Source organism: Bos grunniens, chromosome 6 (assembly GCF_055505025.1).
Source record: "Bos grunniens cultivar Pamir isolate PY7600 chromosome 6, Bosgru_T2T1.0, whole genome shotgun sequence".
NCBI classification, from domain to species: Eukaryota; Metazoa; Chordata; class Mammalia; order Artiodactyla; family Bovidae; genus Bos; species Bos grunniens.
Window position 1 is genome coordinate 4269187 of NC_141170.1, and position 22105 is coordinate 4291291.

At 50.5% G+C, this 22105-nt stretch overlaps 1 protein-coding gene across 1 annotated transcript; it reads left to right on the top strand.

The window, feature by feature from the left end:
* Window positions 1-7817: 7817 nt before the first annotated feature.
* Window positions 7818-21873, top strand: GRPEL1 (GrpE like 1, mitochondrial). The gene is made up of 4 exons (XM_086404677.1): window positions 7818-7899; window positions 11155-11317; window positions 13189-13270; window positions 20773-21873. The coding sequence occupies exons 1-4, from the start codon at window positions 7838-7840 to the stop codon at window positions 21117-21119; spliced, it is 654 nt and encodes a 217-aa protein (XP_086260803.1). The 5' UTR covers window positions 7818-7837; the 3' UTR covers window positions 21120-21873.
* Window positions 21874-22105: the final 232 nt, after the last annotated feature.

The following is a 22105-nucleotide window of genomic DNA, read 5'->3' on the forward strand; positions in this document are numbered from 1 at the left end:
GATGATCTCATTTTAACTTGATTAATCTATAAAGACTATTTCCAAATAAGGTCACATCCTGAAGCCCTGGGGTTGAGACTTCAACATGTAAATTTTGAGGGAACACAATTTAATCCATCACATCTACTCAGAGTTCCAGAACGGGTTTATTTCTTGTCTTAATTGAAGATTTACAATGTTTAAGTGGGCCATAAAACTTTTCTGATTTTGTGAGAAGCATTTAAATTGTTGGTCTTGTATGTTTTTCTACTTAGAAGAAATTGAAACTGACTAAGCCATGGGTCACAGAGAGGTTTAATTCACTTCCCTTCCTCCTGATGCTCTGCCAGGATCTTCCTAAGCATGTCCATGCCCACATCTAGTGAAACTTTTCCAAGCCTATCCTAGGTTTTTTTTCTTATATTATTGTCTTTAATTGTGGTAAAATATAGATAACATGGGGTTCCTGGTGGCCCTAGTGGTAAAGAACTCGCCTGCCAATGCAGGAGACATAAGAGGTGACATCTCTGAACAGCTTGACTCAGCTGTCTTTAATCCTTTGGGGAGGTGGGGGTGAAGGGGTGCCCACCTGATGACTCGAAACTGGTTTGGGGTGGACTTGAGGGTTCCTGCGCAGTTTGCAGTCTGTTAGACTGATATTAGGACTCGCTCACGTTGCCTGAGTTCTGGCTGTGTTCGGTTGGGATTAATGCCCAGCAGGAGCACTGTTAGGAAAAGGATCCTGAGGTGAAAAATGGGCAGTAAACATCGCAGGGGAAGTCAGACGGCTGACTTTTGAAAAGCAAGATGACACCAGGGTTGAGGCTCCCAGAGCCAGGACACACACACACACAGACAAGACATTCACACAGATATACACATACACACAGAGGAACATACACAGAAAAGACACACACACAGGTATACACACAGAGGAACACACACACAGACACACTCAGGAGGGTGTGCTCTGCGTGCTGCCCCGTGTGCAGTGAGCAGCAGGGCCATCGAGACAGGCGTGAGAGAAGCCCGAGGCTCCCCTGTGGCCAGAAGGGACGGGGAGGGTGGTGCAATATGACAGAGCAGAGACAGGCAGAGGCCCAGGAGCCCACAGAGCCGCTTACACCAGAGGCCCGGGCAGGGGGTGGAGAAGCCCGCCAGGAGTGCCCGGCTCTCCCTGGGGTCCCGGCCCAGTAGGGCTCCAACTGGCTTTTCTGGCACCTCCGGACACTGGCTCTGTTCCTGCTGATGGGAGAATCTTCGGCTGTGAAAACTCCCCTTGGAGAACGTGCTCTCCAGCGTTCCACCTGAGGGAAAAGCAGTCAAATCCGCGAAGCCGCTTTAACTTGAGTCCCGGCAGGAACAGGGGCTTCCCAGGTGGCGCTGGTGCTAAAGAACATGCCTGCCAATGCAGGAGATGTAAACACACAAGCGGCATCCCTGGGTCGGGAAGATGCCCTGGAGGAGGAAATGGCAGCCCACTCCAGTATCCCTGCCTGGACAATCCCACGGGCAGAGGAGCCTGGGGGGGCTACAGTCCATGGGGTCATAAGGAGTTGGACACGACTGAGCAACTTAGCGTACATGCCCTCATGGACAGGGAAATGGTGTGGTTGTGAAAGGACTTTAGAAGGCCTTCACTCATCCATCCACTCACCTGCAGGGGCTTGCGCTGAGCGCCAGGGGCAGTCGTGGGCTGTTGAGATCCACAGCAGATACGACAGACCCATTCTGCCCTCCCAAACTTAAGTGCTGGTCAGGAGAGGCCCACAAAAGGCGAGACGAACAAGCAAGACAGATGCGCAGCAGGGTGGACCGGCAAGGGGGAGTGAAGTCTGGACGGAGCACGCTGGCCATCTGGGACCAGATTTGGGCTCAAACGCTGGTTCCACCGTGCACTGGCTGTGGACCTCTCTCAGTTTATCGGCCAGTGGGGTAGGGAGAACAGGCAGAGCCTAGAATTCAGCAGTGTTGAATGAGTGGATGGAGAACCCAACCTCACAAGCTGGTAAGAGCACAGCACTGGCTCACAGGAGGTCTGATCAGATTCCTGAGATGTTGAGGAGAGGGGTCTCCCATACCCAGAGCAGGTGGAGGGTCACAGAAGATCCCAGATAGAGCTGTTGCTGATATCCTCTGCAGGACTAGAATGTTAAGCTGGGAAGGGATTATGAGAATGAAGACCTCCTTTCCCAGACTCCCTTGCAGCTAGGTGTGACCATGTGACTCAGGCCAACAGGGTGTGAGCTGATATGGCACCTGGCACCTCCTCAGAAGACTCTTGCAGTGTGGTCTTTCCCTTCCCTCACCTCTGCCAGCCTGCTTTTTGGGATGTTGCTGTGAGAACCATGGTGAGGACAAGGGTCACACCCGGGGGAAGGCAGAGCTGTGAGCAGGAAGGAGCAGGGGACCCTGAAGACCTGGGGCCACAGAGCCACCTGGACTTTGGCAGATGGGGAATTAAACTTCTCTGGTTTAAGTTACTGTTGCTTTGGTTCCTAGTCCAGGAGGGTGTAAGGATGAGGGCAAGGGCAGGTGTGCCCACTGCTTCCATGGGCCCCACATCCATGTCCATGTTTTCTGACAACCAGGCCACCAGTGGTGGGGAAGGAGGTTCCGAGGCACTCTGGGTTCAGCCATAGCTCCAGAGAGCCCCTCTGCCCTTGTGCCCTGCTTGTGGGAAGCCCAGGCTTTTCATGATTGTGTTTGGCCTCATGAAACAGGCAAGAGGTACACTTCACCTCTGCTCATCACAGGGTCACGGCTGTCACCTCAAGAGGCCTCCAGCTCCGGCTTTGGATTTCTGATCAATCCAAGGTCAGGGTCAAGAGTTCAAGGGGAGACAAAGAGGGCAGGTGCCCAAGGTCTCAACAGCGACAAGAGAAAAAGGAACAAAGGTCCACAGAGTCAAAGCTATGGTTTTCCCAGTAGTCATGTGTGGATATGAGAGTTTGGACCATAAAGAGGACTGAGCACTGAAGAATTGATGCTTTTGAACTGTGGTGTTGGAGAAGACTCTTGAGAGTCCCTTGGACTGCAAGGTGATCAAACTAGTCCATCCTAAAGGAAATCAGTCCTGTATATTCATTGGAAGGACTGATGCTGAAGCTGAAGCTCCAATACTTTGGCCACCTGATGTGAAGAACTGACTCACTGGAAAAGACCCTGATGCCTGGAAAGATTGAAGGCAGGAGGAGAAGGGATGACAGAGAATGAGATGGTTGGACGGCATCACCGACTCAATGGACATGAGCTTGAGCAAACTCCAGTAGATAGTGAAGGACAGAGGACCCTGGCATGTGCAGTCCATGGGGTCCCAGAGCCGGACACAACTTAGCGACTCAAGAACAACATTCTACCATTTACATTTTCTAACATTTCTATAATGAGCATCCACTATTTTCATAATGAGAAGCTCTCCCTCCTGCCAACCCTCATGCTTCACACAGCTCTCATTTTTCTTCTAACAGCTGATTCTGTTGATGCACAGGAGTATTCCAATCGCAGAGCACTGGTGATGAACAACTTAATCAGCCTCAGATTCAAATCCTCTCTCATGTCCACGGGCTTTGTAAGACACTCCTCTTGGGGTTCAGGAGTTTGCCACCACCCCCTCCTTCCCTGTCCTTCAGGTGTCTCTGCAGGAGGAGCCGACAGAGCCCTCCCCGCACCCAAGCCACACATGGAAGCCACTGGTTCCAGATGCTCTCGACTGTCAGTTCACGTGTTTGTTAGTTCCTCATGCAACTGATTTGGCTCTTTCTGCAGAAGGTTATTTCAGTCTGAACGTCTGTGGCCCCTTCTGGTGGCATTTTTCTCACCAAGAATATACACTTCAGTTTGGAGCCCGTGTGCTCCAGAGGAATGGCAGTGCCATTTGCTGCTGGTTGTCAGGTCCCTCTTCCAGGAAAATATCTTAACCAGGAAGCCCCTGTCTCCTCCAGCTGGAGGGTTTTTTGTCTTTTTTTTTGGTGGGGAGGGGTGGCTCTCCTGTAGCACTGAAACAAGTGAACAAACAGAAGTGGGCCAAGAATGAGACACTATGATGGGAATCGGAACAAGGTGTATGGTTAATCCATTCTGCGTACCGGGAGCCCAAATACAGATAAAGTGGAGAGGGTGGCCGTAATGCCCACCTCCTAGGATAGAGATGTGGCTTAGTGAGCAGGTGGGGTTTCCATTGTGCCACATCTCACAAGGCCAGGCTCTGATGTGGGGGCCTGCTCAGAAGGTCCATGGAGTCCAGCTCCTTGAGACAGCACATCTGAGGCCCTCATGTCCTTGCTGGTGGCCAGATGGGGGCTGATCTCTGCTCTGAGGCCACCTTCTCACTAGACCCCATCTTCACACCAGCTGCAGAGATCTGAGTCCTTCTCATGCCATGAAGCATTCTGACTTTGCCTGCAGGACGAAACTTTTTGCTTTTAAACGGCTCACCAAAATTGAGCCCACCAGATACTCTCTACAAAAGGTCACTGGCTTAGGACTCCAACTACATCTGCAAAGTCCCTTCACAGCAGCACCTGGATTAGTGTTTGACTGGAAAACCAGGGGTGGGTAGCTTGAGTCCATTTTTAGAATTCTGTCTGTCACACCCATACCATATATATATTTTTAATTTGCGTATTTCAGAGTTGAATAAAAGATGCAAATCCATGCCCCTGCTGAGGGATAGTAATAATAAAGAGGATGATGCAGCTTGTGGCAGGAGCCAACACTCTGATGACGGTTCTGGCTTCAACTGTGATGGTTACGTGGGCTGCGATTGGTTGGGAAAAACAGGCAAAAGCTCTGCCTTTTTCCAAGTGTGTGATGAACCTGGACCATCTCCTGTCTCCCCACCACAGCAGGGTGGGCTGGTCCAAGAGGAGACACCTGTGCGAAGCCTGGCACTTGCAAGCACTCAGCGGTCACAAGCATCACACCCATGGCCCACATGCTGTTGTGTCTTCTGCACGACCTTCTCCTGAGGACATTCTCTTTTACATGTGACCCCATCCTTGCTGGGCTTCCCTGATGGCTCAGTTGGTAAAGAATCCACCCGCAATGCAGGAGACCCGGGTTTGATCCCTGGGTTGGGAAGATCCCCTGGTGAAGGGAAAGGCTACCCACTCCAGTATTCTGGCCTGGAGACTTCCAAGGACTGTATAGGCCATAGGGTCACAAAGAGTCAGACACGACTGAGCAACTTTCACTTTTTTCCACCTTTGTCGGGGGCAGCGCAGGCTGTTCAGCTTGCTCTTCCTGCACCCCCTGCCCGGGCCACGCACTCCCTTTGCTGGAATTGCTCCAAGGCCTGACGCAGGAGTCTCCCCATGCGGGCAGCTTCACGTCCAAGGGCTGATGACTTGCTCTGGGGTGAACTTGCAGACCTCACCAGGCTGTCAAGGATACAGTTCCCAATGTGGCCACCAAGTGGCAGCACAGACAGGCCTCCGCTCAGGAAAATCGACTGTTTTGGATGTAGATCCAGGGCATGGCCTCTCGGCTGTCCTGGACCCGCGTTCAGTGACAGCAGAAACATCACGACTGCCACAGCCATCCAATGTCTGTTTCAAGACACGGAAGCCATCACTGTACTGTGAGCTTTACAGCAGGGTTCCCATCTGATTCCCTTGAGTCCTGAGATAGGAAATGAGTATTTGCACCCCTTTTAATCCTCAAAATAAATGATATAGTCCGAGTTTTACAGGTGAGCAGATCAACGCTGAGAGCAATTAAATGATGCTGCCCGAGGTCACAGCCAATGAGAAACATGTTTTAAATTTTATTAGCGTACAGCTTTTTGTTTTCTATTGGAGTGTAATTGCTTCATAATGCTGTTAGTTTCTGCTGTACAACAAAGTGAACCAGCAGAGTGTACTGATTTACGCCGTTAGTTTCAGGTAAACAGCAAAGTGATTCAGTTAAATACACACATATATTCATTCTTTTTCAGGCTGCTTTCCCATATAGGTGATAACAGAATATTGAGTAGAGATCCCTGTGCTATACTGTAGGTCCTTGCTGGTTATCTATTTTACATACAGCAGTGTATGTTAGTTCCAAGCTCCTAATTTATCCCTTCCCCATGACGTGTTTTTAATTTTACTATAGAAAACTTCACACAGAGAAGAAAATGGTCGTAACTCCCACACTATTTATCATCCAGCTACCATTAGCAACATTTTGCCTGTTTCTTCCATCCTTTTTTTTTTTAGCCTGCATAATCATAAAGCAAATTCCAAATCCTGTGGCAATTAAAATACTTCCGTTGACATCTGCCAACAATTATGGTATTTTTATATACACACTAGGTCACCTCTCCCTAACAAAAATATCAATAACTCCTGTCATCTAACAGTTTATATTTGACTCTCCCCTTTGTCTCTCAAATGTCTTTTTCCACAGTTGGTTTGTTCGATCATGATTCAAATAAAGGTCCACACATCCCACCTTTTATGCACTCTAATTCTCAAACAGTCTTACTTGCTTTTTTCCTCTAGACCCTAACTAATAAACTGGGTCATTTGCCCAACAGAACGTCTTACGTTCTGCATTTGACTTTTTGCCTCCTGAGAGTGGCCCAGGGCCTAATATTCAACGTGATGAATGCTCTCAATGGAAGCAAAGCAGAACAGAGGTTTGGTCCTCACAGATGGGACACGCAGGCAGCGCTCCGTTGGGGACACCACGGGTTCTGCGATTCGGGCAGAGGGAACAGTAGATGCGGGACGCAGGTACAAGCAGCACCTGGGCTCCTTCGTGGCACGAGACACAGCAGCAGTGGCATTTGTTAAGAGCAACGAAAACATTTGGATTTTATGAGCTTTGGTTGTGTCCCCAGAAGTCGTCTTCGATGCTGTTCTTGGTATGCTTTGTAAGTCTTACTCTGAGAAAATTGGGCTTCCCTTGTTGCTCAGTCGGTAAAGAATCTGCCTGCCGTGCAGGAGACCCCGGTTTGATCCCTGGGTAGGGAAGATCCCCTGGAGAAGGAGATGGCAACCCACTCCAGTATCGTTGTCTGGAGAATCTCATGGACACAGGAGCCTGGTGGGCTGCAGTCCATGGAGTCGAAAAGAGCCGGGCACGACTGAGCGACTAACACACTGAGAAAAATGAAGGTGCAAGAAGAGCGCAAACAAAACACACCTCCCAAGTCTCCTCACCCAGCCCCGACGCCTCCGCGCTCGACCACAGAGGCTTCCCGGGTTTTGCGTTAATAAAACCCACAGTACCGACGGAGGCCCCCTCCGGCCACCAGTCCGCCCTCCTGCGCCGCGAAGTCGCCGGCAGGACCGGCGGTGACCGCCTAACGCTGTTTTAACCGACTTTCCCGGAGCCCTGCGGTCGCCCGTCCACGAGCTTTCGTCCTTGACCTATTTGCCTTTAGCCTACACTGAGCACCCAAAGTCTGGCTCGGTCCCAGGAGCTCGGGCTGTGAGGGAGAAAAGGACAAAAGCCCTGGCGTCTCGCCACCTCCCAGAACAAAGAGCGCCCTGAAGCTTAAGGTGGATGTACAGAAAGGGCGGGCCTCACTGGAAACCGCGCTCCAGAGTCTCCGCGCCCCCTCAGTCCGCACTTCCGGCGCCCTCCCCCATGCTCTCTCTCTATTGGTTGTTCCCTTGACCACGCCTCCCTCCCTCCCCCCCCCAACGGAGGAGTCTGTTTCCTTCACCTTTCACCTCAGCTTCACTTTCGGGGGCCTCTCGAGGCCTCAAACCCCGCCCACCGTCCAGGCCGGCAATTATTGGTGAATATGCCCTCTCCATCAGAGGAAGAACGGTGGTGGATTGGCTGAGGGGAAGCAATTGGGCGGGAGAAGCAAGAATAGAGTCTCGCGCATGCCCGATGCGCGCGCGCAGTGCCGGCAGCAGTCATGGCGGTTCGGTGCGTGCGTCTGGCCCGGGGCAGCCTCCCGGCTTTCGCGTTGTCTCTCAGGTAAGGGGCGCCGATGGCCAGGCTTAGGAGGGGCGCGCTGTCCCCGCTGGCTCGGACGCGAGCCCTGCCCGGCTCCAGCCCGGGCGTCGTGGGGGGGCTTCCAGACGCGCGGCGCGGGCTCCGCTGGGGTCTCCTGTGGGGCCTGCCCGGCCGCCGCTCTGTCCCTGCTGCCCGCGGGGCGGACGGGACGGCGCCTCGCGCGAGGCGGCGGTGGCGAGCGGGCTCCTTCCGCCCGGCCCGAGCTTCCACCACCTCCGCGTGCTGCGGAGTCCGAGCACAGAAGGGCCGCAGCCCCTACCTAACGCACCGTGGGGAGAGCCGCTGACTTAGAGCAGTGACGCCGCGGCGGAGGTCACGAGGCCCTGCCCTCTCCTTGGCTTTTCCTTTGCCTTTTTTTTTTTTAAACCTGCGGTTTCTGCCGTTTCAAAGTCCGGCCTCCTAACTTAGTTTAGCCCGTGCTTAGCGGACTCATGCTGAAGCTGAAACTCCCAGTAATTTGGCCACCTGATGCGGAGAACTGACTCATTGGAAAAGACGCTGGGAAAGATTGAAGGCGGGAAGAGAAGGGGAAGACATGATGAGATGGTTAGATGGCATCACCTACTCAGTGGACATGAGTTTGAGTAAACTCCGGGAGTTGGAGATGGACAGGGAGGCCTGGCTTGCTGCAGCCCATAGGGTCGCAAAGAGTCGGACATGACTGAGCGACTGAACTGAAGTAGCACCTTCCACATTGAGGGGAGCTTCGGGGAACCAGGTTATCTGTTAGGACAAGCTGCTCTGGGCCGAACATGGGGTAGAAGCTGCGCGGAGCAGGACCCGGACTTTGCCCTCAAGGAGCTTTATTTAGTGATGGTGAGACGATAAACCGGGACGAGGACAGGGCGAGGGGATGAAGCTGCTGTTCTAGCCTGATCCATTGTATAGACAGTGTGGGAACAAACCCACCTGGGGAGTCAAGTGAGGAGAAGCTGTTGGCTCCATTTGCGATTTTTGTAACTGGCATTGATTGCCTGGACTTGGGTGCGTGCTCAGTCGTGGCCGACTCTTTGCAGTCATTTAGATTGTAGCCAGCCAAGCTCCTCTGTCCTTGGGGATTTTCCAGACAGAAATATTGGAGTGGGTTGCTAGGCCCTCCTCCAGGGGATCTGCCTGACCCAGGGATTGAACCCGCTTCTCTTAGGTCTCCTGCATTGGCCGCTGGGTTATTTACCACTGGAGCCACCTGGGAAATCCAGTTGATTGCCAGGCCTGCGTGCATTTCTGCCTCTAGGAATAGGTTTTGTGTAAGGAGGCTCAAGTAGGGGAGAGAGCAAATTGAATTGTGTGCGGAGCTCTGGGAGTAACTGAGTTCTGGGAGCCAGTTCTGGAGCAAACCCAGACTGGCTGCTGCAGGAGGGCCTCTGCTGAGTGGAGCCCACGTGAAAGGCTGTGACTGTTACACCCAGATGCCAGGACAGCTGGAAACGAGGGCAGGTCATGGCAGCACACTCCGTCTTTAGATGGTTCGTTTTTCAGTTGCAAAAGTAAAAACAGCAGCATAACGGCCACTGGTCTTCACCCCCAGGTGATTGTTCAGCTGCTCAGTCGTGTCCTGCTCTTCACGACCCCATGCACTGGAGCCTGCCAGGCTTCCTTGCCATCACTCTCTCCCAGAGTTTGCTCAAACTCACGTCCATTGAGTCTGTGATGCCATCCAACCGTCTTTTCCTCTGTCGTCCCCTTCTCCTCCTGCCCTCCATCTTTCCCAACATCAGGATCTTTTCCAGTGAGTCAGCTCTTCACATAAGGTGGCCAAAGTATTGGTAACAGACTAGTGTATCCTTTTATTCTTTTCAAAATAGGATTTCTGGTTTGTGTTTATAAAACTGGGGTCATGTTTTGTGTATTTCTCTACGTTGCATTTCTTCCTGCACGGCACCCCCGTGGTGTAGCCAAAAGATGGCAGTTTAACACTGCCATCTATTTGGTGGCTGCTCAGTATTCCAGACCGTGGAAGCAACAGTTTGTCCCCCCGTGTCCTTCTGAGCAGTGTTCTGTTTCAAGCTTTTCATCCTGGAAAACATCTGTACGTGCTGTCTTAAACACCCTTGTACACATGTTCTGTGTGCCCTTAGCTTTTCTGTTCACTGAGGCAGCTTGCTTTAATCTGGGGAGGAAATTGAATGTAGTTTATTTTCAGATTGGGCTGTGGCATACTTCAGAGCCCCACTGGACCTGGTGAACAGATCCGTATTATTCATTGATGGCGCTGTGGCCTTGGGCTTATTACTTAACCTTTTCCACATGGGGATCAGATTGGGTAATACCCCAAGTCACTCCCAGCGCTAGTTTTTAGAGCTTTTTGTGCTTTCCCCTGTATGTAACCACCCCTGTGCTTTCCTGCCTCCATGCCTTTGTTCATGCCCTTCCTGAAGTGAGTCTGTCTTGTCTATTCCTGGCTCTGTATGTGAACTCTTGCCTGTTCTTCAGAGTCCCTCTGCCCAAATCCTTTCCCAGACTTCCATTTCTCCAAAGCTAGAAATATTCTACTCTGGGCCTCCCAAAGCACTTGGTTCCTCTTTTATCACTTTCAAACCCAAGTTACAGTTCTGTGTATATAGATACCTTTTTGCATGGCTTTGGCCACCTGATGCGAAGAGCTGACTCATTTGAAAAGACCCTGATGCAGGGAAAGATTGAGGGCAGGAGGAGAAGGGGGCAACAGAGAATGAGATGGTTGCATGGCATCACCGACTCAGTGGACATGGGTTTGGGTGGACTGAGGGAGTTGGTGATGGACGGGGAGGTCTGGCATGCTGCGGTTCATGGGGTCGCAAGGAGTCGGACATGACTGAGCGACTGGACTGAACTGAAGTAGCCTGTGGGCAAGATGTCTGCCCACGAGGCTTTGTAAGGGACAGCAGCGCTGGACCTCACCTCCAGTTGTAGCTCTTCTTCAGCTCGTGGTGGGGTCTGGATGATCAGGAGTTCCTGAGGGTGAGGAGAAGGGGAGATAAGTGCTGTAGCCTTGGCGCACTGACGTTTTAGTTTAGGCGTGTATTGCAGAAGACTCTACATAAACAAATAGCTTCCATACATCGTATGCAATTTGCGTTTATTGTATCTAAGACAAATCCTTTCTCCCCCATGTAGCAAGTAGTTTTAAATTACCTTTGATTTCCATTGTCCATTTGGACAATTTAAAGTCGTCCGTCTGACTTTAACAAGCAGAAGAATCATGATCTTAATTTCTGTCGTGTGGACTTGCCTCAGGTCTTCTCCTCGGCTGCTGTGCACAGCTGCAAAACAGAAGAACAACGGCCAGAACCTGGAAGAGGACGCGGGTCAGAATGAACAGAAGACAGATCTTCCTTCCACGGAGAAGACACTCATGGAAGAGAAGGTCAAGCTGGAAGAGCAGCTGAAGGAGACCATGGTAAGGCTGTGGGCTCTTGTGAGGAGTGTGGTCTGTGGAACTCCAGGTCTGTCTCCTGGGGATGTCAAGATGGCCTCCCTGACAACAGAGGTGGAAGCCAGACGAATTCTGTCCCTGTTGGGTTCTAGCAAGTTACTGCTGAAGGAGGGATAGAACTCAAATCCACTGTGACTCTGGTTGTCATGAGAATTATCTTCATGTGCTACATAGATTATATTGAATTAAGACTGAAAATGGCCTTTACAAGTGAGGAATATTCAGTAGGACCTTTGAGCTTGGGTCTTTGGGAGGACAAAGGTGGGAGCCAGAGGTAAAGTCATCTGGTGCTTTCCTAGGAATGTTGGAGTTTTTTGAACTAATTAGTAATACAGATTATGACCTCATGTGGAAAAGTGTTGTTGTTCAGTCACTCAGTCGTGTCTGACTCTTTGCGACCGCAGGGACTGCAGCACTCCAGGCCTCCCTGTCCCTCGCCATCTCCTGGAGTCTGCCCAAATTCATATCCCCCAAGTCGGTGATGCCATCCGGCCATCTCATCCTCTGTCTTCACCATCTTCTCCTGCCTTCAGTCTGTCCCAGCATCAGGGTCTTTTCCAATGAGTCAGTTCTCCGCAACAGGTGGCCAAAGTATTGGAGCTTCAGCATCAGTCCTTCCAATGAATATTCAGGACTGATTTCCTTTAGGATGGACTGGTTGGATCTCCTTGCTGTCAAAGGGACTCCCAAGAGTCTTCTCCAGTGCTGCAGTAAAGTAGTATGGCACTCAACCGTTTTTATTGTCCAGCTCTCACATCCAAATGTGACTACTGAAAAAACCATAGCTTTGACTGGATGGACCTTTGTTAGCAAAGTAATGTCTCTACTTTTTAATAAGCTGTTGAGGTTTGTCACAGCTTTATTTCCAGGGAGCAAGCGTCTTTTAGCTTCATGGCTGCGGTCACCACCTGCAGTGATTTGGGAGCCCAAGAAAATAGTGCGTCACTGTTTCCGTCGTATCCCCGTCTATTTGCCGTGAAGCACTGTGCTAGGGCTTTGCTAACCCCTTTGTTTATACGAATCCTCACAACAGCCCTGTGAGTCAGCCATTAATACCCCTGTTTACAGATGAGGAAACTGAGGCCCAGGACTGTTTGGTACACTTCCCAAGGTCACCTTGCTACCCAGTGGCAGGGCCACGGTCTGAGCCTGTGAGACCTTGCTCTTAACCGTGGCACTGGAACCCCCAGAAAGCACAAGGCAGTAACCTAGTGCCCATGAAAAATAGAAATGCCAGGAGATGGATACGATTATAGAAGAGTTGGTGCAAAATGAGGAAAATACAAGAATTGAAATGATTGTTACACAGTAAGTGTTCCAACTGAACCGTATCTGGGCAATATTAAAAATACCAAAGGTTCATTCCTGAGGTTTTTCCTCTTCTGTGGGGTAGAGGCCAAAGCTGTCTGCTAAGGGTGGTTGTTCTCCTGACCCTCTCTTTGGGGTGTGAGAAGCAAGCCAGGTCAGCCCTTACCCTGGGTTCTAGGGTTCCCTTGAGCTGGAGATTCTGCAGAAGAATGACTGGTCCTTCCTTTCGAGGAACCATCAGAACCAGGGGAAACTAGCAGCTTTTCTTGTCCTTGGCTCAGCTGTACACAGAGTGAGAATGGCCTTGGGGGCTTATGAATATGTGACGCCTGGCCATCTTATTCCCCACATAGTGGGAATAGTGGCACTGGTTAATTGACTTCTGTTTATATTCCGCATCCAGTCTCCAAAGTACTGATAGCTGTTGTTTGTATTTTGACTTGCAGTTTATTATATCACATTTGTTTTCTGATGAATTTGTTCCAGCTTTATTTCATGTGAATTTTTCTTCCTTTTTTTTTTTAAAGGAAAAATATAAGCGAGCTCTAGCAGATACTGAGAACTTGCGGCAGAGGAGCCAAAAATTGGTGGAGGAGGCAAAACTATATGGTAACTTTAAACACTACATGATATTGATCCTGGGAAACATGGACAAGGAAGTGGGGGTGTGTGTGGTCCTAGACAGCATGATGGATCAGGTGGGGAGGTGGGGCGGCTGCTGGCTGCACTCCTCCAGTGGTTGAGATGAGTCAGCTGTTGCCTAGAAGGAGCAGAGCTGGCTTGTGATGCACGCTCGTAGTGGGGAGCGTGGTTCCTTCCATAGGAGAGTATCCTTCTCTCTTCCGCATGAGGACCTCAGTGTGAGGCTGCAGGTGCCAGCAGAGGTGCCCTGTGAGGCTCGGGTCCTCAGCTGGAGCAGCCCTGACGCTGGCCTCACTTAAGACCTCGTCAGTCGCGGTCTGTGTCAACACCGTTGGCTCCTTCTGTCATCATGCTTCCCGCCTTACAGTTGAGGTCAGTGAGGCTGAAATGATTTGCACTAAAATGGCCCTGGCGCCAAGGCCCGTCTCCCAGCCCCACATACGTTGTGTTGGTCACCCAGAAGACCGCTGAGCACTTAGGGGACTGAGCTTTCAGTCCCCCTGTTCTGGATGCAGAACTGTAGGAGGTGAAATCCTCTGCCCAGGGACAGACCCAAGTTCAGCACAGAGAACAAACCTCTCTTTTTTTAATTTTATTGAAGTATATAGTTGGTTTATAATGTGTTAATTTCTGCTGTACAGCAAGGTGACTCAGTTACACATCTTTTTACATTCTTTTCCATTATTGTCTTATAGGATAATTAACTATACTTCCATATGCTCCACAGTGGTAACCTGTTGTTCATTCTGTATATAATAGTTTGCACTTGCTCATCTTCTGTAGAAGATGTCACGGGTAATTTGATAGTGTGCATGCTCAGTCACTCAGTCGTGTCCAACTCTGTGACCCCATGGACTGTAGCTCACCAGGCCCCTCTGTCCATGGGCATCCTGGCAAGAATACTGGAGTGGGTTGCCATTTCCTCCTCCAGAGAATCTTGCCAACCCATGGATTGACCCAAGATTCCTGTGTCTCCTGCATTGGCTGGCAGGTTCTTTACCACCAAGCCACCTGGGAAACCCTGGTAATTTGATCGTGATCACATTAAATCTGTAGATTGCTTTGGGTAGTGTGGCCATTTTAACAATGTTAATTCTTCCATGGAGAGCATGGAATATCTTTCCATTTCTTTGAATCATTTTCGGTTTCCTTCACTAATGGTTTATGGTTCTCAGCATGTAAGTCTTTCACCTCCTTTCAGGTTTGTTCCTAAGTTTTTTTTATTATTTGATGTGATTTTAAAGGATATTGCTCTTTACATTCTCTTTCTGATATTTCATTGTTAGTGTAAAAAAATTCAGCCAGTTTCTGTATATTAATCTTATATCCTGCTACCTTGCTGAATTCATTTATTCTAGTAGTTTTTGTGTGGAGTCTCAGGGCTTTCAATAAGTATTTTATCATGTCATCAGTATATCCTGACAGTTGTACATCGAGGCTGAGACTCCCAATACTGTGTTGAAAAAGTGATGAGTGGGCATCCTTATGTCGTAAGTTTTTATTGTGAGTGGGTGTTGGATCAGATGCTTTTTCTTCATCTGTTGAGATGATCATGTGGTTTTTGTCTCTTCTCTTGTTGACACGGTGTATCTCATTGATTGATTTGCATATGCTGAACTATTGTTACGACCCTGAGATGAGTCCATCTTGGTCGTGGTGTATGATCTTTTTTATCTGTTGTTAATTTCCATTTGCTAATATTTTGTTGAGAATTTTTGCATCTGTATTCATCAAAGATATTGGCCTGTAATTTTTTTTTTTTTTTTTAAGTAGGGTCTGTCTTTGGTTTTGGTATCAGGGTAATGGTGGCTTCATAGAATGTCTTTGGGAGTATTCCTTCCTCTTCATTCTTTTGAAAGAGTTTCAGAAGAATTGGTAGGAGTTCTTTCTATGTTTGATAGAATTCACCTGTGAAGCCATCTGGTCCTGGACTTTTGTTTGTAGGGAATTTCTTTTAATTACAGATTCTGTTTCACATCTAGTTATCAGTTTGTTCAGATTATGTATATCTTGATTCAGTTTTGGTGGGCTGTGTCTTTGTAGGAACTTGTTTTTGTCTTCTAGATTGTCAGGTTTGTTGGAATATAATTAATTGTTCATAATATTCTCTTAATGGTTTGTATTTCTGTGGCATCAGTTGTGATTTCTCTTTCATTTCTTATTTTCTTTATTTGGATCCTCTCCCTTTTCTTGGTGAGCCAGTTTTTTGGGGGGTTTTTTTGTTTGTTTGTTTGTTTTAATCTCTAGTTTCTCTCTGATCTTTATCTCCTCGCTTCTGTTGACTTCAGGTTTTGTTTGTTCTTATTTTTCTGATTCTTTCAGGTGGTAGGTTAGGTTGTTCTGCGATTTCTCTTCTCTCTTAAAGAAGCCCTGTATCACTGGACTTGCCTCTGAAAACCGCTTTGCACGTCGTGCAGACTTTGTGTGGCGTGTGGCCACTGTCATTTGGCCCTAGGCAGTTTTTAACTTCTGCTTCTATGTCACTGTGGACCCATTGGCATTTTAGGAGCGTGTTGTTTAATTCCATACAGTTGGGCTTTTGTTTTGTTTTCATTTCTTTTTCTGTAGTTGATACCTAGGTTCATGCAGCTCTGGTCAGAAAGATGCTGGAAATAGTTTCTGTTCTGTTAAAGCTGTCGAGGCTTGTTTTGTGCCCCAGTGTGTGGTCAGTCCTAGAAAAGGCTCTGTGTGCACTTAAACGTGTATTCTGTATTTTTGGATGGAATGTCTTGAGCGTATCAGTTAAGTCTGGCTGCTCTGTTGTATCGTTTTGGATCTCTGTTGTTATTGACTTCCTGTCTAGCTCTGTCTATCGATGCGAGGCGGGCAGGAGAGTCTCCCGCTGTTGTATCCCATGAAGTTTCTCACTTTATGTCTGTAGCATTTGTTTTATGCACTTTGGGTGCTCTTGTGTGGGTGCATATATGTTGAGGAATATAATATCTTCTTGGATTGATTTTTAATATTATATAGTGTTTTTCTTTCTGTGTTTATAGCTTCTGTTTTAATGTCTGTTTTGTCTGATGAATATCGTGACCCCCCCCCCCCACTTTCTTATTTACCTTTGCATGAAGTAGTCCCCTCAACTTTCAACCTGTGTGTGTCCTTTGGTTAAAGTAGGTCTCTGGTAGACTGCGTATTGTAGTTTGATGTATTTTTGTTTTTTTGTATTGTGCTTGTTGTCTTTTTGTATTTTGTAAATCTAGTGTGCGTTGTTGATTTGTGGTTACCATGTTTTTCAAGTATATTCAGTGCAGTTCAGTCGCTCAGTCGTGTTCGACGTTTTGCGACCCCATGAACCGCAGCACACCAGGCCTCCCTGTCCATCACCAACTCCCGGAGTCCACCCAAACCCATGACCATCGAGTCGCTGATGCCATCCAGCCATTTCATCCTCTGTCGTCCCCTTCTACTCCTGCCCTCAATCTTTCCCAGCATCAGGATCTTTTCAAATGAGTCAGCTCTTCACATCAGGTGGCCAAAGTATTGGAGTTTCAGCTTCAACATCAGTCCTTCCAATGAACACCCAGGACTGCTCTCCTTTAGGATGGACTGGTTTGATCTCCTTGCAGTCCAAGGGACTCTCGAGAGTCTTCTCCAACACCACAGTTCAAAAGCATCAATTCTTCGGCGCTCAGCTTTTTTATAGTATGTTAATCTCTTTCTAGATCTGCTTGCTTTAGACTGGTGGTCATATAGGCTCAAACATATTCTAGGGGGAAAAAAGTCAACGTTTTCTTACTCCTTCCCCACACTTTATGATTTTGATGTTGTCTTTTACATGTTTCGTGTTGACCCTTCAGGTGTTCATTGCAGCATCATTGATTTCACAGACTTTTTTTTTTTAATCTTTGTACTGGCTTTAAGTGATTCACTTTACAGTTGGGTTTTCTCTTGCCTATAGCTTCTTCTTTTCTACTTAGGGAAGACTTTTTTTAATGTTTCTTTTAGGATAGGTTTAGTATTGCTGTGTTAAAAGTATAAAAAGTTTCTGCTGGTCTAAGAAGTTCTTTGTCTCCTTGTAAATGATGACCTTGCTGGTAGGGTTTCCAGGTTGCAGACTTCTCCCTTGCACGCCTTTACTATGCCCTCCCCTTCCTTCTGGCACGCAGTGTCTCTGTGGGGATGCCGGCTGACAGCCGCATGGGATCCCCCATAGCTCACTCCCCCTTTTGCTGTCTTTAGAATCCTCTCTCTAACTGTTCCATTTTAAGTGATTTTTTTCCCATGTGGACCATTTTTAAAGTCTTTGCTAAACTTGTTACAGCATTGTTTCTGCTTTGTTTTTTGACTTGAAGACGTGGGGTTTCAGCTCCCTGATCAGAGATTGAGCCCGCGCCTGCCGCATTGTGAGGCCGTGTAAGCTCACTGGACCGCCAGGGAAGGGCCCAGCCGTGAGGCACGCAAATGCATCTGCACCCCCCCTTTCTTTTCTGCTAGAATCCCTGTCATGTGTACGTTGGCGAATTATCCCATAGGTCTCTTATGTTGCTTTCATGTTTTTTCATTTGGCTTTCTTGTCTGCTGTTCTGATTGGGTGATTTTCATTATTCTGCCTTTCAGATTTCTTATGTTGTTAGGAGAAACAGTTACTTACCGTGGTCTTGGAGGGCTTTTTTTTCCTTGTGTGGGAGCCTCCCTGTGCAGTAGCCCGAGTGGGCCTAACATTTTTGGTGCAAGGCCTGCTTTTATAGTACAGGTGCTGCTGGGTGTCCTGGCCACTGTCCATGGATGGGGGGCGTGACTGGTTGAGCGGGGCCTCCCCTCTGTGGTTGTCACAGCCCTGTCAGGGGAAGGATCTGCTCCCTCCTGGTCAGAGTGGACATCCCCCAGATCTGTTTCTGAGCTGCACAGTGAGGTAGGCGGGAGTGAGCGCCCCCTCTGGGAGGGGAGCCACTGAGCATCGCCCCACTGCAGCTGTGCCCCAGGGAGCGTGCTGCGTGGTGGCCGCTGTTGTGTGAGCTTCATCGCGTCTGACTGTGTGGCCCTGTGGACTGACTGCAGCCCACCAGGCCCCTCTGTCCATGGGATTCTCCAGGCAGGAATACTAGAGTGGGGTGCCACGCCCTCCTCCAGGGGATCTTCTCAACCCGGGGATGGAACCTGCATCTCCTGCGTTGGCAGGCGGGTTCTTCACCTCCGAGCCGCCGGGGAAGCCCTCCCATTGCCCGGCTCACAGGGTGTGCTGTCGTCACACTACCCCAGGCCCCACCTCCGAGGGAGTGCAGGCAGGCAGCCCTGGCGCGCCCCGCTACCGTGTTCCCAGAGCTACCAACGCAGGCCTCCTGGAGCCCAGACCCAGCCTTGCTTTTGTGGGCACGCCCACCAAGCCCACAGATTCAGGCCTTAGTAGGCCGGGACCGTCCCAGCCACGGGAGCACCAGTCCCCTCGGATGTCCCACAGATGCTCCTGAGCTTACAGGTTGGGCGACAGTAGTGTGGATTGCAGAGCCGCGTCTGCGTGGGGGTGAGCGGCCTGCGCTGGCGGGCTCCCAGGGCTCCGAGAGGCCGTGTTTAGCAGGAGGCTGCTGGGGCGGGCCCACCTTCCCTCCACGGGCCCTCTGACCATGGAGCCTCACTGCTTCTGCAGACGCGTTTCGCTCTCAGATGCCGTCATCTCCGCTCCTGTTTTTCTTCCTCTTTGGTCATCCCCTGCACTGGCTGCATGCCTGCTGCCCTCTAAATGTCCGTGTTCTTCAGGCCTCCCCTCACCACCCCCACTGACTCCCCCTCCAACAGGGCTGAGTGGTGTCCACACACAGGTGAGCTGCCAGTTCAGACGTTTCTTCCCCATTCTAGTCCTGGCTGTCTTTACCTGGATGTCTCCGAGGTATTTTAAACTGAATTCTCCCCTTTGCTTCCCTTCCTCGTTTGAGTAAATGATACCTTCGAGCACGCAGGTGTTCAGGTCAGGCATCTGAAACTATGCTCTCCCCCCACGCCCACTCCCCTCCCACCCTGGGGTCCAGGACGGCTGGACTCCGCCCACTCCCCCTCCCTCCCTGGGGGCGGGGCGGCTGGACTCCGCCCGCTGCCCTTCCGCCACGTCCTCCGCTGTCCAGGCCAGCTTCAGCTCCCGCGCTTCTGCTCCACACCCTTGGCAGAGTGGCCTCAGCTCCCCTCCACTCAGTCCACCACCCCACCCGGAGCTGTCAGCTTCTCTGGGTTTGTGTCTTCTTGGTGGACTGGCGCCCTGGGCTCCTGGAATGCTTGGCTCAGTCCTGACTCTGAGTCCACACCCCAGGCTAAGTAAGCTATGTCCCTGAGGTTAATCGTCCTCAGCACTCAGGAGGGCTCCGTCCTGGAAGTATAACTGGTAATTGTGTGTCTCACTGTGGCGATCGTGCGCTGCATGTCTCAGACCAACACTCCACGTTGGCAGACGTCTCCCCAGCAGCTCGCACGAGGGGTTCGTCCTTACTAGATGCTCACATTTTTATTGGATGGGTAGACTTTTTAATTTCATTTACAGCAACTGGGTGAAAATACTGTGTAAAACAAGGGAAGCTGTAAACAAGCGTTGCCTTTTTCAAAGTGTAGAGCCTTTGAAACTTGAGAAGCCGTGAGCGGGTTGTGCTGGAGCCTCGTTGCTGCGCCGCGGGGGAGGGGGACGGGCTGGCCCAGGGGGCGCCTCTCGTCAGCCCCAGCTTCCTGCTTTCAGCATCTGAAGGGTTGTCTTGAAACCATAGACGTTTGCATTTATATAAAATTTTTTAAACTGTTACCTCTTCTGTTAGATCAAGGCTTGTGTCCTGGTAACTCTGACCTCGTGGTGCCAAGTAATGGTAACGTGTATCGAGCACTTAGTGCTCTGGGCGCCGTGAGGTGCGTGACTTCCTGTCCTCATAAGCTCGCCGTGTGTCAGCCACTGTTGGCCCTGTGCTGTAAGCAAAGCAGCCTCAACCCAGAGGGGTTCCACACAGTCCCAGGGCTGTCTGTGACAGCCGGGGGTGTGGCTCCAGGCCCCGCGCTCGGCGGCTGACGTGGGGTTGATGTGCTCGGGAGTCTGTGTCCTCTTGGTCTCGAGCAGGACTGGGAGTTTTCAGTCTGGTTCTGCAGGTTTTCACCTCCCTGTCTTTACACCTCATTGGCTTCTGTCTAAACCTTAGGAAGTTTGTTGTTTAATCCAGCCCAGTGAGATTCTAGCACAAAGTAGTGATTTGAAACAAGGTGACAGAAGGACTCCGCGGTGGCTCAGTGGTAAGGAGTCCACCTGCCATTGCAGGAGACGCGGGTTCAGTCCTTGGGTCGGGAGGATCCCCTGGACGAAGGGAATGGCAACCCACTCCAGTGTTCTTGTCTGGAGACTCCCACGGACAGAGGAGCCTGGTGGGCTGCAGTCTACGGGGTCACAAGAGTGGGACACGACGGAGCGAGTGAGCACACACACGTCACATAAGGAGGGCTTGTTCTGAGCTGCCTGTGCAGTCGATGCGGAATGCAGTGACGTTCTCCCTTACCTTACGCAGGCATCCAGGGCTTCTGCAAGGACTTGCTGGAGGTGGCAGACATCCTGGAGAAGGCCACGCAGTCTGTCCCGCAGGAGGAGATTCGGGACGACAACCCGCACCTGAAGAGCCTCTACGAGGGGCTCGTGATGACTGAGGTCCAGATCCAGAAGGTGTTCACGAAGCACGGCCTGCTCCGGCTGAACCCCCTGGGTGCCAAGTTCGACCCGTACGAGCACGAGGCGTTGTTCCACACGCCGGTCGAGGGGAAGGAGCCGGGCACTGTGGCGCTGGTTAACAAAGTGGGCTACAAGCTGCACGGGCGCACCCTGAGGCCCGCCCTGGTGGGGGTGGTGAAGGAGGCTTAGCAGCCCGTGGGTGTCAGCGCTTTGTCGTAATCGCTCGCTGACTCTCCCAGGGCGGGTTCGTCTTTTCTCACCTATGAATACTCTTGACCTTTTCCTAAACCTTGCTGCAAGGCTTTGGTATCCATCGGCCCTGCAGAAAAGCCAGCCGATTGCACAGCTGCGTTAACGAACTGGAATACGGGAGTCTGTCTGTCCGTTGATTTTTAACACATGTTCCACGTGCTTACGGAACAGGCTGACGGGACACTGCTGGACTCTGGGGTATCTCGAGAAACACTGTGTCTGCCCAGACTCTGGCGGCGTCAGAGTGTGAAGTAAATAAAAGGCCTTCAGGAATCCCGTCTGCTGGCTGGCCGTGCCGGCTGCTCTGCGTCCCGTGCGTCTCATGGTGGCCTGTGAGCTCCCAGGACGCTTGGCTTTCACTCAGGCAGTGGAGGGGATTGCTGAGGGAGGTTTATGAGGCCCTTGGTGACAAATGTGATTTGAGTTCCTTTATAATCAGTAACTGCCTGCCTGCCAAGAACAACCACACCTCTCTACTTTGCCCGTTACTGAGGGTGACGGAATCAGTTACCGTTGTCCTGTTTTGTTCGCCTTTGGAAATGTTGAAATCCATACCCAGCTAGTGACCAGTGACCTAAAGGTGATTCCCCTAGTAAGATGGACTTTCCTAGAGAAACCTGAGGACTGCGTGCTTGGTATATTTTAAATGTTACATTTTATTTAAGAGGATTAAAGCCCTGATATTTTCCTACGTTCTGATAGCTGTTCTGTGTGCTTTGATGGCGGAGATCCTCACGTTAAGGACAGCGTGACGAAGCCTTCCGGGTCTCTGCTCAGACCCTGCAGCTGTGTGCCTGACACCCAGACGTGTTGGCTTGTGTTCCGGAAGGGCGAGAGGCTTCCTCCAGGGCTCCCCCTGGCTGGTGGCTGGCAGCCGGTGCTGGGGGCAGGCCTGGGTCCGCCCACGACCGTGAGGGGACCAC

Bases quoted from the DNA above. Each gene is read 5' to 3' on its own strand.
- GRPEL1 (XM_086404677.1), top strand. From the start codon at position 7,838: ATGGCGGTTCGGTGCGTGCGTCTGGCCCGGGGCAGCCTCCCGGCTTTC. The intron at 11,318-13,188 runs GTAAGGCTGTGG...TTTTTTTTAAAG, and splicing joins AGCAGCTGAAGGAGACCATG to GAAAAATATAAGCGAGCTCT. The intron at 13,271-20,772 runs GTAACTTTAAAC...TACCTTACGCAG, and splicing joins GGAGGAGGCAAAACTATATG to GCATCCAGGGCTTCTGCAAG.